Source organism: Rhopilema esculentum, chromosome 10 (genome assembly GCF_057945365.1).
Source record: "Rhopilema esculentum isolate cy_ngs chromosome 10, ASM5794536v1, whole genome shotgun sequence".
NCBI lineage: Eukaryota > Metazoa > Cnidaria > Scyphozoa > Rhizostomeae > Rhizostomatidae > Rhopilema > Rhopilema esculentum.
Window position 1 is genome coordinate 13,527,167 of NC_142824.1, and position 13,253 is coordinate 13,540,419.

The window sequence follows — 13,253 nt, forward strand, 5'->3', positions numbered from 1 at the left end:
TCATTATCAGCCTTTACTGGATCTGATCAAAGAAGAGCAATTGCTGGAGAAGCTGATTTCCTTGTTGTGTGATGTTTCGGAGAACAGAAATTGCTACGCTGCCGGAACACAAGACGTCCATGCTGCAGGTTTGTCTTAAGTTCATGTAATCACATAATCATATGATCATGTTTTGTTAATCATCTTGATCATGTTAATCACTTGATCATTATCAATCAACTTGATCATCATCAATCAACATGATCGTCATCAATCAACATAATCATCGTCAATCGACTTGATCATCATCAATCAACATGATCATCATCAATCACATGATCAGTCACATGATCTTCATCAATCTTCATCATATGATCGACAACCATCATCCTCGTTGATCTCTTTTGATCTCTCTTTCAGTTGTGTATCATTGCTTGTCCCTTCTTGTCTGTTGGACATACATGGATAACAGAGTGAAGTCATCGTTGGTCCACCATCCAAGGTTCGAGATCCTTCTGAAGCGCCTTGTATTTGAATCGCCACAGGTAGGCTCTTGGTTAAATATCTTGGTTTCGGTTAAAGGATCCTTTTTCTAAAAAATAAAATCACAATTTTTATGGAATTATGTTTGATAAAACTTGTAATATTAAATAAATTCGAAAATATGTTAGAAACCCCACTTGTGGACAAGCATTCCCTACACGATTCTCTCCCAAATCATAACTGTACTGTGACACTTCACACAGTACTTTTCAATATTTTTCGGAAACTTTTTATTTCTTGTGTATTCATTACCTTCGAAACAAATGAACTTGCAGTAAGTCAATGTATGTACCTAAAAACCAAAGACTTCTTCAGCATTGTGTACAAATTTGTTTCACATAGTGTAGTCGTAAGCCTTTCTTATTATGCAGAAAAATATAGTTAGTTTTGAAAGTAAACCTTATTTACGACGATATTATCATACATATCAATTAGCAAATCGGAAGTAAAAATATAAGGTTGAGTGGTGAAGGTGTTTACAATCGTAGGGAATCGATACAAAAGTTGCATCTTGTTTTGTATATTATTTCTTCCACTTTGTTTTTTCCCAGAAATCAGTGCGCTCTGAAGCATCACGTGGTATTTACAAGATGTGCATTAGCGGTGACAGCAACCTACTTCATGATGTTCTCAACATATTATTACGCAATTTACCCGATTTAGTTGCTTCCCATGAATCTTTACGTATGAGGTTCCCGTCCTCGAAATCAGCCACTCTAAGTTATAAAGATTACTTTTGGCTGCTGTCTCGCCTCATTGACAAAATAGACCGGTGCTTGCCCGAACCAAGTCACGTGAACATAGAGGAAGCGGTGCAAATGGTAGCAAATTTCATTGCAACTCACACCATCACCAAGGAAACGAACCCAACCTCAGATTATTGTCTGATTGGCCTACTCCAAACCTGTTCTGCGCTGCTGCGTCACGAACCAGAATTTAAATATGGAGCAGAAGGTCGCCGGCTCCTGCACAAAGTTTTCTCCGACTGCCTTTTTCGCTTGCCATCAAAAGGAGATAAATCTGATGAATTTGTGAGACCCACATGCGAAACAAAGTCTGCACGTGCAGCTGCTTTCGATCTCCTTTTGAAGCTTGCTTATGGTAGCGAGGCTAATTACAAAGAGCTGCAGACACTCTTCTTTCAAGTAAGCACTCATGATGTTCACTTACTTTAAATGCATTTTTGCTATGAGTGTTACCCTGCTTGTGATAAAATTCAAGTTATCTGATTTGGTCTTTCGTAAGTAGTACCGATGATAGCCAATCAGCTCCCTTTTAAGATTCTCAAAGGATATACAAGCCAGTGTAAATGCATTGATGTCTTAAAAGGAAGTTTTGAAACTAACCATTTTCATTGTCTCCAGCACCATACCGTTGACGGCAAGTCTGGCAGTCACACCTCCTACGGATGGAATTATTGGCCACATGAGCTGGAACGGTCCTCTGCAGGCTATGTTGGACTTGTAAACCTTGGTGCAACATGTTACATGGCATCTTGTGTTCAGCAATTGTTTATGATACCAAAAGCAAGGGCTGCGTTGCTGCAAGTCGAGTCATCCGATAAAATGAAATTTCCAACCATTCTCAAGGAGCTGCAACGCATGTTTACATATTTGCAGGTGCGTAAACTGCCACACAGTCGCATATTTCATTCTGTTGCTGAAGGTTTTTTAAAGAAAAAGTAATGATGTTCGTTGTAGTTACACGATATACTTTACATTGACATCAGAAGTGGAAATACCCTATCAGCTTTTGAATCGTGTCGTTTTTCATCTGGTCGTAAATTTCAACTTCCTTTACATCAAACGATTTTCCTCTCTTTGATTATCTCGCATTTTCTAACTTAACATTTTTTGTCACCAAGAAAAACTAGAGTGAGAGCGACACTTTAAATTAGTTTAATAGCTTCAGGATTTATACCCCCTATGCCCTTGCTCACCATCTCAATCTTGAAAAATAATTCATAATTCATTTTCAGCAACCACTGTAATTTTATCCGCTACACAATTTTTATACTCTGTACAGTTCACCAATTGCATTTTAACAGTGATAAATTCCATAGATGCATAGCTATAACACCAAAGCTTTGTTTATTTGCGTTGTTAATTGATAACCAGTACAAATATGTTTTCTTAAATAGGAAAGCTACAGAAAAGCCTACAACCCTCGATCATTTTGCAAGACATACACCATGGACAAACAACCGTTGAATACTGGAGAGCAAAAAGACATGGCGGAATTTTTCACCGATCTTATCAGCAAACTCGAAGAAATGGATGACAATTTGGTATGGATGACAGTTTTAATCATCCTATCCATTTAATCATTCGATTATGATTGATCTCTTACTTGTTTGTCTCATTGTAATTATTGCTACATCAATCAGCTCCTTTTTAAATCATTTCGTGTTTATTGTTTTCGTTCAAGAACCATTCTATTATTCATAATTTTTTAAAAGTTTAATTTAAGGTTTAAATTTTTCTGTTGTTAAACGATAGGAAGAAATGCTTTGACAAGTGGTATAATTAGTGAACAGCTTCCTTAAGCTGAAAACTACACTATTAGGAGCATTAAGATATAACACTATTTTTATTACGATATTTTTTTTACAAAAATGTTCAAGCTAAGAATCATCACGTTTTTAAGAATGTTATGGGAATGTTGCTCAGCCTGAGGTCGCAAATTTATGTCGCATTTTTCAGCAGTTGCCTGTTTTGCCATGTTCTTAGCAGGCGATAGCAGAAAGCTTGGTTTTTTTCCAAAAAGCGTGATTTTTATTCGAAGGCTAGTGAAGTTCTCCTCAAACTGTATCAGATTTAAGAAATTAGAATACTTTGAGAATATATTCAAGCTTAAAGCGAAAATTTCCTAAGAATATCGAGTCTGGAAAAAATTAATAGTGCTCTTATAAAAAAGATAATAATGAAGTACTTTTGTTTCATCAGTTCTGTTTAGAAATATCAGAGTATTCTAAATTTTTTAACGTTCCCAATTTTGTTTCAAAACCACTAGAGCTCTGTCGAGTCCTCGTGTGTACAGGTTTGTCTATACGGTATCGAACAGTATACAACTGACCGATAATCTGTGATATTTTTTAATACGTCTTGATATATGTAACAGGCTCCTTAGATCTTATTCAATAGCCAGAAGCTTGTTCCTTTGTCGAGTAACACTGGTAAGAAAATTTGTACCATAAAGAAAGGATTTTTCTCTTTTAGAAATATACAATGAGGGAACTGTTTTGTGGTGTGATTACAAACAATGTTGTTTCTTTGGTATGTTTTTTCTATATTTCTTTGGTAGATGTTCCATTGAAATTTTTTAGCATCAATAAATTGATTTTTGTAGGTAAAAGGCATTAAGTGTAATACTTTTTTTATTATTATGGCAAGCAAACAAGATTGAGAAATTTTGATCAAAAGAAGAATCAGATTTGATTTTCAGAGAATCAGTTTTTGTAATTGGGCTTTTGTTTGCCCAGGGAAGCGGTAACGCAGAAATATTTTATTCATTGTACAGTTTGAAACATGAATATTTCAAGAGTGTTCACTAACAACTCAACGGTAAAAAACCATTCACGTAATCATAAGTGATTTACAAGTTACATTAACAGATTTTGTAATTGACAGTTCGACTGCAATCTATAGATGATAGAAGGTTAACCAAAGCGAGTGATCCAGCTACAACAGTAGTGAACGAGAGGAGAACATAAAGACTTATTAACGGCTACAAGCACAGATTTGAAGAATATATCCTAGAATAGGCCTTGATGCACGAGCATATATTAATAATCCCAAATTTGAGTGAAGAATCCTTTACATGAGTGAAGAATAAGTACATATATCATACGCTTGCAAGAGAGGGGAGAAGATGCCCTATAAAAGCTCACGCATATTCCAAAAAATTACCAAGAAATTCAAAGCAAAAATTAGGGAACCTTTTTGAAATCTTCTGTAGAATTCCTCCTATGTCCATTTGATTTATAAAGTCGAAACTATAGCTAATGTTATATTTCTTCGTTTTCTCTAGGATTGTAAACATGTCAGCAAAAGAGAGGAAGAATTTTACTCTGTCAGGTGCACAGTAGCTGATATGAAAAATCTCTATGTGAGTGAATTTTTATGCTGTCTTGGTTTGGAAATTTATAAATTAGAATCGTTATGAAAACTAAAAGATATGTAAGAATAAAGAGTGTCCACGCCTTAAGGTTGATTTGGGATATGCGAAAATGGAGAATGTTTTGGTGTTTATCAGTGTTATGACTCGTCTTATTTTGAGCTTACAAGGAAAGTCCTCATTTCCCGTTTGAAGATATGTAACTATTGCTATTTCCAAGGTTGCCACCGCAAAGAAACATTATCTCATTCTAGAGCCAAAGATAGTAGAATGAAAGTCTTAATGCCTAGGTGCACGTTTGTGTCTTTGTTAGTCTCAGTTTTTATAGAACGAGTCACAAGGTTGCAGTTGCTTGTTTTCTTAATCGAAATTCATTGACGATCAAAGAGAAAAGTTGCTTTAATTTATGGATCTGTTCACGCAGGAATCACTGGATGAGGAAACAGTGAAGGATGTTCTTGAAGGAGATAACAAGTACACATGCTCACAGTGCCAGGAGAAAGTTAGAGCGGAGAAACGGTAATATTTAGATTCTAAACCTACTGCAACACCGAGTATACTGCGTTAGCTCAAGTTTTGTACTCATGTCATACCCCCATCCCCCCCCCCAACCGACAGTTAGTGCTTCTTGAGTCTTGAGTATCTCAGTCAATGACCAGTGTTACTATTCAAAAGTACAGTATACATCTTGATGCACTATTTTCTCCGTGGTAACAAAATTTTCAAAGCATTATTTAGAACATAATCCTTTAAATGTTCTGACTTTTTCTGAATAGTCAGAATGGCCTCAGAATTTGTATTTGTATTTGTATTTGTTGCTAACTAGCATCCGAAGGTAGTTTTTAAGGACACTGAGAAGGTTATGCTTTTCGAGTAGTGTCCTTTTCCTTCCTCTCGATGTGACCACACCTCGTGATCCCTACGCCTGGAATTACAGAGAGCTGGCGACTCACTCTGGGTGAAAGTTTGGTCATGCCAGGGACTCGAACCACGGACCCTTGGGTGTGTAGTCAGCGCCTTTAACAACTGAGCCATCCTTGCACCTCACCCCCTCCCGGAGCTTTGTAGTGTTTTCACTTTTTCAATTCAACACAAGGAATATTCAAGGATAATGGCTGTATCCCAAAGGCTGCCTAGTACGAGGGTTGAGGAAGTGGGGCTTATTTTAAAGGATGTAAAACGATTCGAGGATGTAAATTCATCAGTGGAAAAAATTACTTTGTTTAAGTTATCTGTTTTTTTCATTCAGGGCTTGTTTCAAGAAATTACCCAAGGTTCTTTGCTTCAATACTATGAGGTATACTTTTAACATGGTGACCATGATGAAGGAGAAAGTAAACACGCATTTCTCCTTTCCAATGAAACTCAACATGGCCCCGTATGCTGAAGAATATCTCATGCAAAATAAAGAACAAGGTAGTTCATTAATTTAAGCTTTTTTAAAAAAATTTCAAATTAAACGAATTTATTTTCCAGATTTAATACCGTTCATTTCTAGAATGTTTTCATTTGTTGAGAACATCTCTATCTAATGTCATGGCAGTTATTATGCTGTACGTCGTTGTCTGTGATCCATGGCTTGCGTAAGAATGCGTAAACAAAGCCCAAGGGGGCTTGAAAAAGTGCAACCATTTCGTGAGCCTATTAACAGCCATCTCCGGCGTGACTCTCTACAAAGGTGGATAATGACCTGAAGGTGGCTCATGATTGGAAATTTTTTATTATTGCGTATGGTCTATCTTTGCCTCAAAATTTGGGGTTGCCTCACACATTTGAAGACTTGGCACACTACCAAGACTAGGCACACCACCAGCATAAAGCATAAAAAATATAACTCTGTGGCCTATTTTTCACAATATTCAGTCGTTCTCATCAGAGTTTCTTGAAGAGGAATTGCATAAGCACAAAAAAGTATTTTATGATAGAATAAGATATTGTTTTACTCAGTGTGAATCTGGGCCTGTTTTTTAGTGTTTTTAGACCAATTAGGTGTTATTAGAGGATTTTGCACGGCACACCAGATAGTATCTTGTTGCACACTTGGTGTATCTCGCGGCACAGTGATTGAAAACACTGTCCAAGGTGATTATGCTGATGTTCAGTCAAGCATTCTTCATTTTTTCATCTGTTGTTTACAGATCCTGATGACGACCCCCGGTATTGGTACAACTTAGCAGGCGTTGTAGTACACACTGGAACAGCCGACGGTGGTCACTACTACAGTTTTATTAGAGACAGATATTCAAAATCAGGAAATTGGTATTTGTTTAACGATGCTGAGGTGAAGCCATTCGATCCATCACAAATCGCTGCTGAATGTTTTGGTGGGGAAATGATGGTTAGTATTTTTCTTTATTGTTTGTCGATTGTGCTAGGCGAGCTTCTAATGCAGAATAAAGATGATAAAGAACACAACTTTCACTCAGGGTGAGGAGGGTCGCCAGCTCTCTGTATTTCTAGGCTTAGGAATCTCAGGATGTCGTCCCCTCAAAAAGAAGGACCAGGACACTGCTCGATAAGCACAGCTTCTCAGTGTCCTAAAAACTACCTTAGGATGCTAAGTAACAAATGCAAACAAATTGAGGACAATGATTGGCCAATCATTGTGAGTGATTCAATTCAGACGCTTTGATTGGCCAATAATTGATTGACAGGTGGCTAAAGCCAATATAGTATCAGTTGAAGCAAGCCTTAAAACTATTCCGTAACTTTAACGTTCTGTTCCATGTTTTAGACAAAGACATATGATGCTGTTACCGAGAAGTACATGGATGTTTCTTTTGAAAAAACTCACAGCGCATACATGCTGTTTTATGAACACAGTTCGATGTCTGAAGAAGAACAGCCCCCAAAGCAGGTGAGATTGCGCCAGGAATTGCAAAACTGGATCTGGGAAGACAACATGCAGTTTCTACGCGACAAACTCGTGTATGATTTGAGTTACTTCAATTTCATGTGGCAATTCTGTCACTCCGTGCCTAAATCGATCAACACAAGCGCTTCAGTGATGTATTTCAGTATCAAATTGGCAACATCCTTCTTGCTAGAGACGTTTTTTCATTCGCGGGAAAAACCACACATGAAAAACTGGATGGAAGTGTTGTTAGGGGGCCTAGAAAAATGCCACGCCGCTTGTGAATGGTTGCTTGACACAATGGGCGGAGATGATTGGTGGCTTCAACAGATGTTCATCAAATGCCCAGCTCAGCCTTTGCGACAGGTTTGTTATCGTCTAGTTTCTTGCTTAGACTTTGTTCTAGTTGTATGTTTGCCTCTTTACGTTAAGTTTTCGTTTAGCGCGAAACTCGGGGTTGCAACTTAGAACCATCCTGTTCTATACACCAAGGTCGTTGACTGAAGTATAAATACTGCCATTGCAAATCTTCCTTTCATTAAAAGTTGCCAGGGACAGGGTGTCTGTGCCCGCATGGTCCTCGAAAATATTATCAGGGGATCTGGAACCTCCACCCCCCCCCCCACTTATCAATTGTCTATACTATTTTATTGTCAGCTTCTTGGTTTAAATTCCTATAAACTAACCTAACTTCGCTGTGAAAGCAGATGACAACATCCCCAATCTCTTATATGCAGTCATGTGACAAGCTGGCATATGGAGGGCAGGGCAATTAAGGGTTTGCTAAACAATTTTGCGATTTTTGTTTGGAAAGTCACATCGGCCTGTTCGATCATAGAAATTGGTTTTTGTTTATTCTCATCTCTTTGATCGACTTAAAGTTGAAGTGGCGATTTGATTTAAATATCGTGAGGTTTTCAGATTCTTCTCATCTAAAGCAAGCTGCTCTTAGTGTATCAACGTGTTAGTCGAGCGATTATTTTCTTTTCTGTTGAGTATAACTGTGACTTTAATTTTGCAGCAATTTATTTGAAGGGTTAAAGTTAATTTCTATTTTGTAGATGTTTGGACAGCTATGTTTACACGCCATCAAAATTATCAGGCCGTCACAAATCAACGAGTATTGTCAGATTTCAGAAGAGTGAGTTTTCATAGATCTTTTTTGCCAGTTTGAACTCAGTTTATTCTGCCCTCTTGTCCGCATCTGGTTTTATGATCAGAGTTATTTGATCATGATATTTCGGTATCATTTAAAGAAGTGTTTAAATGTTTCGTAGATTTTGACAAGGATTGTAGTTTTCTCTGTAAGCACATATTTATTCCTTAAAGTGTATGATGTTTTCATTGCAGTGACAGTGACTCGAACGACGATGGTGAATTTGGTTCTGGATCGCCCATAACGAGGTTCATTAAAACCAACCTCACTTTGGTTAGTATGCTTGTATTTTCCCGCGTTTTTCATGAGATGTGTAGCAGGATTTATTTTTGTTCAATACACAAATCGTTTTGATTGGTTATTCAGTGATTGACAGGAATATGTTAACCAATAAGGCATTGTCTGATTTCCAATTTGAAGACATTTTTTCATTGAAACTTAACTTCCAGTTTCGCAGTCGAGCTGTGATTATGGTCATTTTATAGAATTCGATTCAATCTTGAAAATTTTCGATTTTCGCTAAACCTTAATTTCTATGGAACGAGAAAAATAAGGCACCCCCTACTTGTACAATTTCCTTTATCTGATAAATTTGAAAGTATGAAGTTTTTCAATCTTCTCTCTTATCCTTAACATGGAACATTGAACATGAAAATGGTCGTATGCTGTAGAAAGCTGCACATTTTCGCATTTCGCGATTAATCGAAGTTTACGCGATTAATCGTAGTGGTTACGAGACAAAGGCTTGGCATATATGTTTGCTTTATAAAGATTTGAAGCGATTTAGATTCGCAATTTTTTAAAGCAAGAACAAAACTCCAACAAATGCAGTGACCTTCAAAAGATGCCTTTGAAACTGTTTTTGTCATACTTTTTCGAAATCGTAACGGTTTTGGTATCATTTCAGTTGGAAGACAACATAAGATCGCATTGCAAAAATCTTGGTGAATTGTTCCACTTTATTTACCAGTTTGTTTCCCTTGGTCAAGAAGAGGTTTGTACCATAATTTGTCCAATTTTTGTCCTTTATTTTTGTCCACTTTAGGATTTGCGTATATTGAGTGTTTTTTTATTTGCTCGAATTTTTTGCACATATTTTATTTGTAAGTTAATTCTCTTTTGATTGATTGTCAAAATAACTTCCATGGAGAAATATCTTAAATTTTCCACATAACAATGGCCTCTTCTTTCAGCCAGCTTTTTTCAGCCAGCTGAAAGATTTTCTGGATATTTAATTTCAAATAAGTGTCCAGTAGTGGTCAGTCTAGCTAAATGAAAGAGTTCTTATGATTTTCTGACATTAGTTACCATAAATAAATAGTTATGTTCATTAGGCCTAATCGTAAAAATAGCTGCTTTAAGGGAAAATAATTTTCAAAAAACTTTTCACTGCATTAAAGAATCCGAAAAGGTCAAGTAATTAGGATATGGACCTCTTGAAAAGGTCAAGTAATTTGGACAAGTGATTTCGATCAGTCATCTACCTACTGGGCCAATGTAGCAGCTTGCTCATGTGAAGTGGTTTGTTTTGTTGAGGTCTTATCTGAAGGGGAAGGAGCTATGTTGGATACTATTCAGCCTGCAGTTACGTCCTGTTAAGGATTCCTAATTATTTAAACACAACTTTACAATATATATTTTGTGACAACATTTATTTGAATAGCATCATTCTGGCTTTTCTAGTGTACGTTTATGCTGAATATTGATGCCATTTCGTCCATTGTGCATTTCTATATGGGACTGAAGACTTCTGAAGTAGTAAGTAGACCATTAGGTAGCCGTAGAAGATTTCTGAATTGTAACCTCGTGTTTACCGTGATCTACCTTCTCAAAAACATGGTTTAGTTACTGTTACGTAAAACTTACTGTGTGAATCCTTTCTTTTTCCTATACATTTTATTCTACCATGTGGAATCTAGTGGTTTTCCAATTTCGAGAAAGGTTTTGTTAACTTGAAGCTTGCATACGCAGTTTAAATTAAGATCCCGTTGATACACACATCTCTGGACAGATAGAGTGGGAAGTGCTGATCTCATCAAAGTAAATCTTTGAATTTTTAACCTATAACCTGCAAGAACACCATATCAATTACCTCTACATGTGCAAAATCAACTAGAAACTCTAACAGTTACAAAGAAGATTGCCTGAGACATTGCCACATGAGTTCAGGCTTTTCTTAAACCATTCACCGTAAATTGGCGCTGGTTCTAAAACTAACGAAACATGCAAAATAACCAGAATCCGTCAGCAAACTTCAAATCTTTCATTGGTCATTTCTCAGTTGATATGTAACAGTTGAACTGATTTTGCACATTAGTGTTATTTTACTGTGTTCTTTCTACCCATGCAGTTAAAACTTCAATACTTAACATTTAAAATAGATGTTTATGACGTCATCAATTTGCCACTTACCGAAACACGAGTCTTCTTTTCCAAGGCCGATATGACAAATGACGACGATGATGATTTGGACATGGATGAAGAAGACATATTGTCAATCTTCCCTGAAGAGCGCTACAACCCTAGTGCCTTGGAAAAGATGATTTCCACCATTGCTGTTTTGTTGGACGAGGCGAGGGATGATGGGTAAGCACTCTATTGCCTGGCTACATAATTTTATTTGATACACGTTTATTCATATTTAGTGATTAAACTTCGACTTTGTCTACATTGCATATTATATCTAAATTCTAACTGAGTTTGTACGATTTTTGGCGTTGGTTACATATCAGCCAGAAAACCCTTTGTATCAAACGCCATGCGGATATATTGAATACTTTTAGTATTGAAAGAGAGACTTAATATATGCTTATGCAAAAAGTGATTCTACAAACCAACGTCAATAAAACATATGCTTTTCGGGCCTTTTCTCAAGATTTTTCATGTAAGATTTGAATTGGTTTGTTAATTTGATTTTTATATGTTTTTGCAATGTGAAAAAAGCCTGTTAAGCATTTAGAAAATATATTTTTCCATTGTAGACGATTGAGTTTATCAGAAAATGATTATCACGCCCTGACTGGTGAAAAGGTTGGTATGCAGATCTTTGGTTCGCTGATTTCCAGTAATACAGAGGGAGCAATATTTCCATGCATTTTAGTCCCGTTAAACCTTTGAATTAAAGATAAGAGATTTCTCTAGAGAAAAGCTCTAGGAGTAAAAGGAGTTTCCCTAGGGTCAGTGGCGGATTTATGGGGGGGGGGGGGGCAACTAGGGGCAGTTGTCCTTCCCTCGACGAGTTGAAGCATGTATGGCGCCCTATTTTTTGAAATTGTGCACCCCTTTTGGAGAATGAGAATGAGGTGAAAAAGTTTCTGAGACCGATAGGTTAATTGCTTTCATACTTAAAAGTTATGTTGTTTATTCCGAAATTGGATCTGAAATTGTTGTATACAGCGTTCTCTCGTCGTCAATTTTGAAAATTTTTCAGCGCCCCCACTACCAACTGCCCCTCCTTCAAGTTTGCTCTGGATCCACCCCTGCCTAGGGTCTCAACTGACATTTTACAAAATTGCGGGTTATTATGCCAAATACCTTATCAAGATATTCTCGAATCCATTAGCAATGAAGTGGACTTTTCCTGACAAATAATTTTTATAGAAAACTCCTTATGGAAAAAGTTTTGATACTTAAAGGCATTGAGTCATTGTAAATAGGGCTTCTCTTCAGGGGGTCATTTGGTTTTAGCGTGATCACTGCTGTTTCATGTGATATTTGCATTCGTTGTTGACAACTTGCTATTGATGGAAATTGTTTTGTCAATCAGTACGAGGTGAGTTCATGTGACCAGTTCCAGGTCAACCAATAGCATCGCAGTCATGAAAATCATGACTCAGTGGATTTTGGCACTTAGGGTATACCCAATCCATTTTATCATGACTCAATGCCTTTAAAATTTGTAAGTTTTACAGAGACAACAATGTAACTCTTGGGGATCTTATGAAAAGATCCGTAAGACGTTGCAAACATGGCAATAAATGAAGAACCATGTCTCTTGTTCATTTCTGTAACTCCCTGATACCACAGAATAGAAATTCATTTCTATTCTGTGCTGATACTGATCTTATATTTGTTGATATTCTTGAAGTTAAAAAGGTTTTAAGTATTCTGAGTCTAGAGTTTCAGAAAGTGTTAACAATATGGACACTTTACTTAGAGAAACCATCAATAATTTTCTCTCTCTCCATTGCCAAAATTGACATACTGACAAAGGTCGTGAAGAGTTTATTAATAAACGAAATTTAAAGGCAGTCGACCGATATAAAAGTGGATTTAGCCATCTGTCGGTCCATATTAGCCAATCAACAAGCGTGTGGGTGAAATCACACTCACTGATTGGTCAATTTCTTACTGAAAGATGGCCTAAGCACTTTTAGTATCTGTCGATTGCTTCTAATAAAACTTTGCTTATTAAGTTTTGTTTATTTCCTTCCAAGTCCTTGTTGAATAATGAATTCATGCTGCGCTCGTTGAAAATACTCATGAAAACAATCGATATAAAATTTTTTCTATACGTCTTGGTATATGCCTCTTTTGTAGTTTTTGTATCCCTATATTCTATGTACATTTTAAGTTCTGCAGTACTTGATAAATTATCATAAAATT

General features: G+C 36.7%; 1 protein-coding gene across 2 annotated transcripts in view; it reads left to right on the forward strand.

Annotated features, from left to right (window-relative positions):
• LOC135693228 (ubiquitin carboxyl-terminal hydrolase 34) overlaps window positions 1-13,253 on the forward strand; it is a 65,444-nt gene that overhangs the window by 30,418 nt on the left and 21,773 nt on the right. For both annotated transcript variants that reach the window (XM_089110978.1, XM_089110979.1), the window contains exons 25-41: window positions 11-128; window positions 400-524; window positions 1,074-1,667; window positions 1,887-2,141; window positions 2,663-2,809; window positions 3,741-3,797; window positions 4,552-4,629; window positions 5,063-5,157; window positions 5,888-6,054; window positions 6,777-6,976; window positions 7,373-7,858; window positions 8,554-8,633; window positions 8,843-8,921; window positions 9,556-9,642; window positions 10,332-10,406; window positions 11,086-11,234; window positions 11,630-11,678. In XM_089110978.1, coding sequence (XP_088967104.1) covers window positions 11-128; window positions 400-524; window positions 1,074-1,667; window positions 1,887-2,141; window positions 2,663-2,809; window positions 3,741-3,797; window positions 4,552-4,629; window positions 5,063-5,157; window positions 5,888-6,054; window positions 6,777-6,976; window positions 7,373-7,858; window positions 8,554-8,633; window positions 8,843-8,921; window positions 9,556-9,642; window positions 10,332-10,406; window positions 11,086-11,234; window positions 11,630-11,678 — 2,841 coding nt within the window. The remainder of the gene's footprint in view (window positions 1-10; window positions 129-399; window positions 525-1,073; window positions 1,668-1,886; window positions 2,142-2,662; window positions 2,810-3,740; window positions 3,798-4,551; window positions 4,630-5,062; window positions 5,158-5,887; window positions 6,055-6,776; window positions 6,977-7,372; window positions 7,859-8,553; window positions 8,634-8,842; window positions 8,922-9,555; window positions 9,643-10,331; window positions 10,407-11,085; window positions 11,235-11,629; window positions 11,679-13,253) is intronic.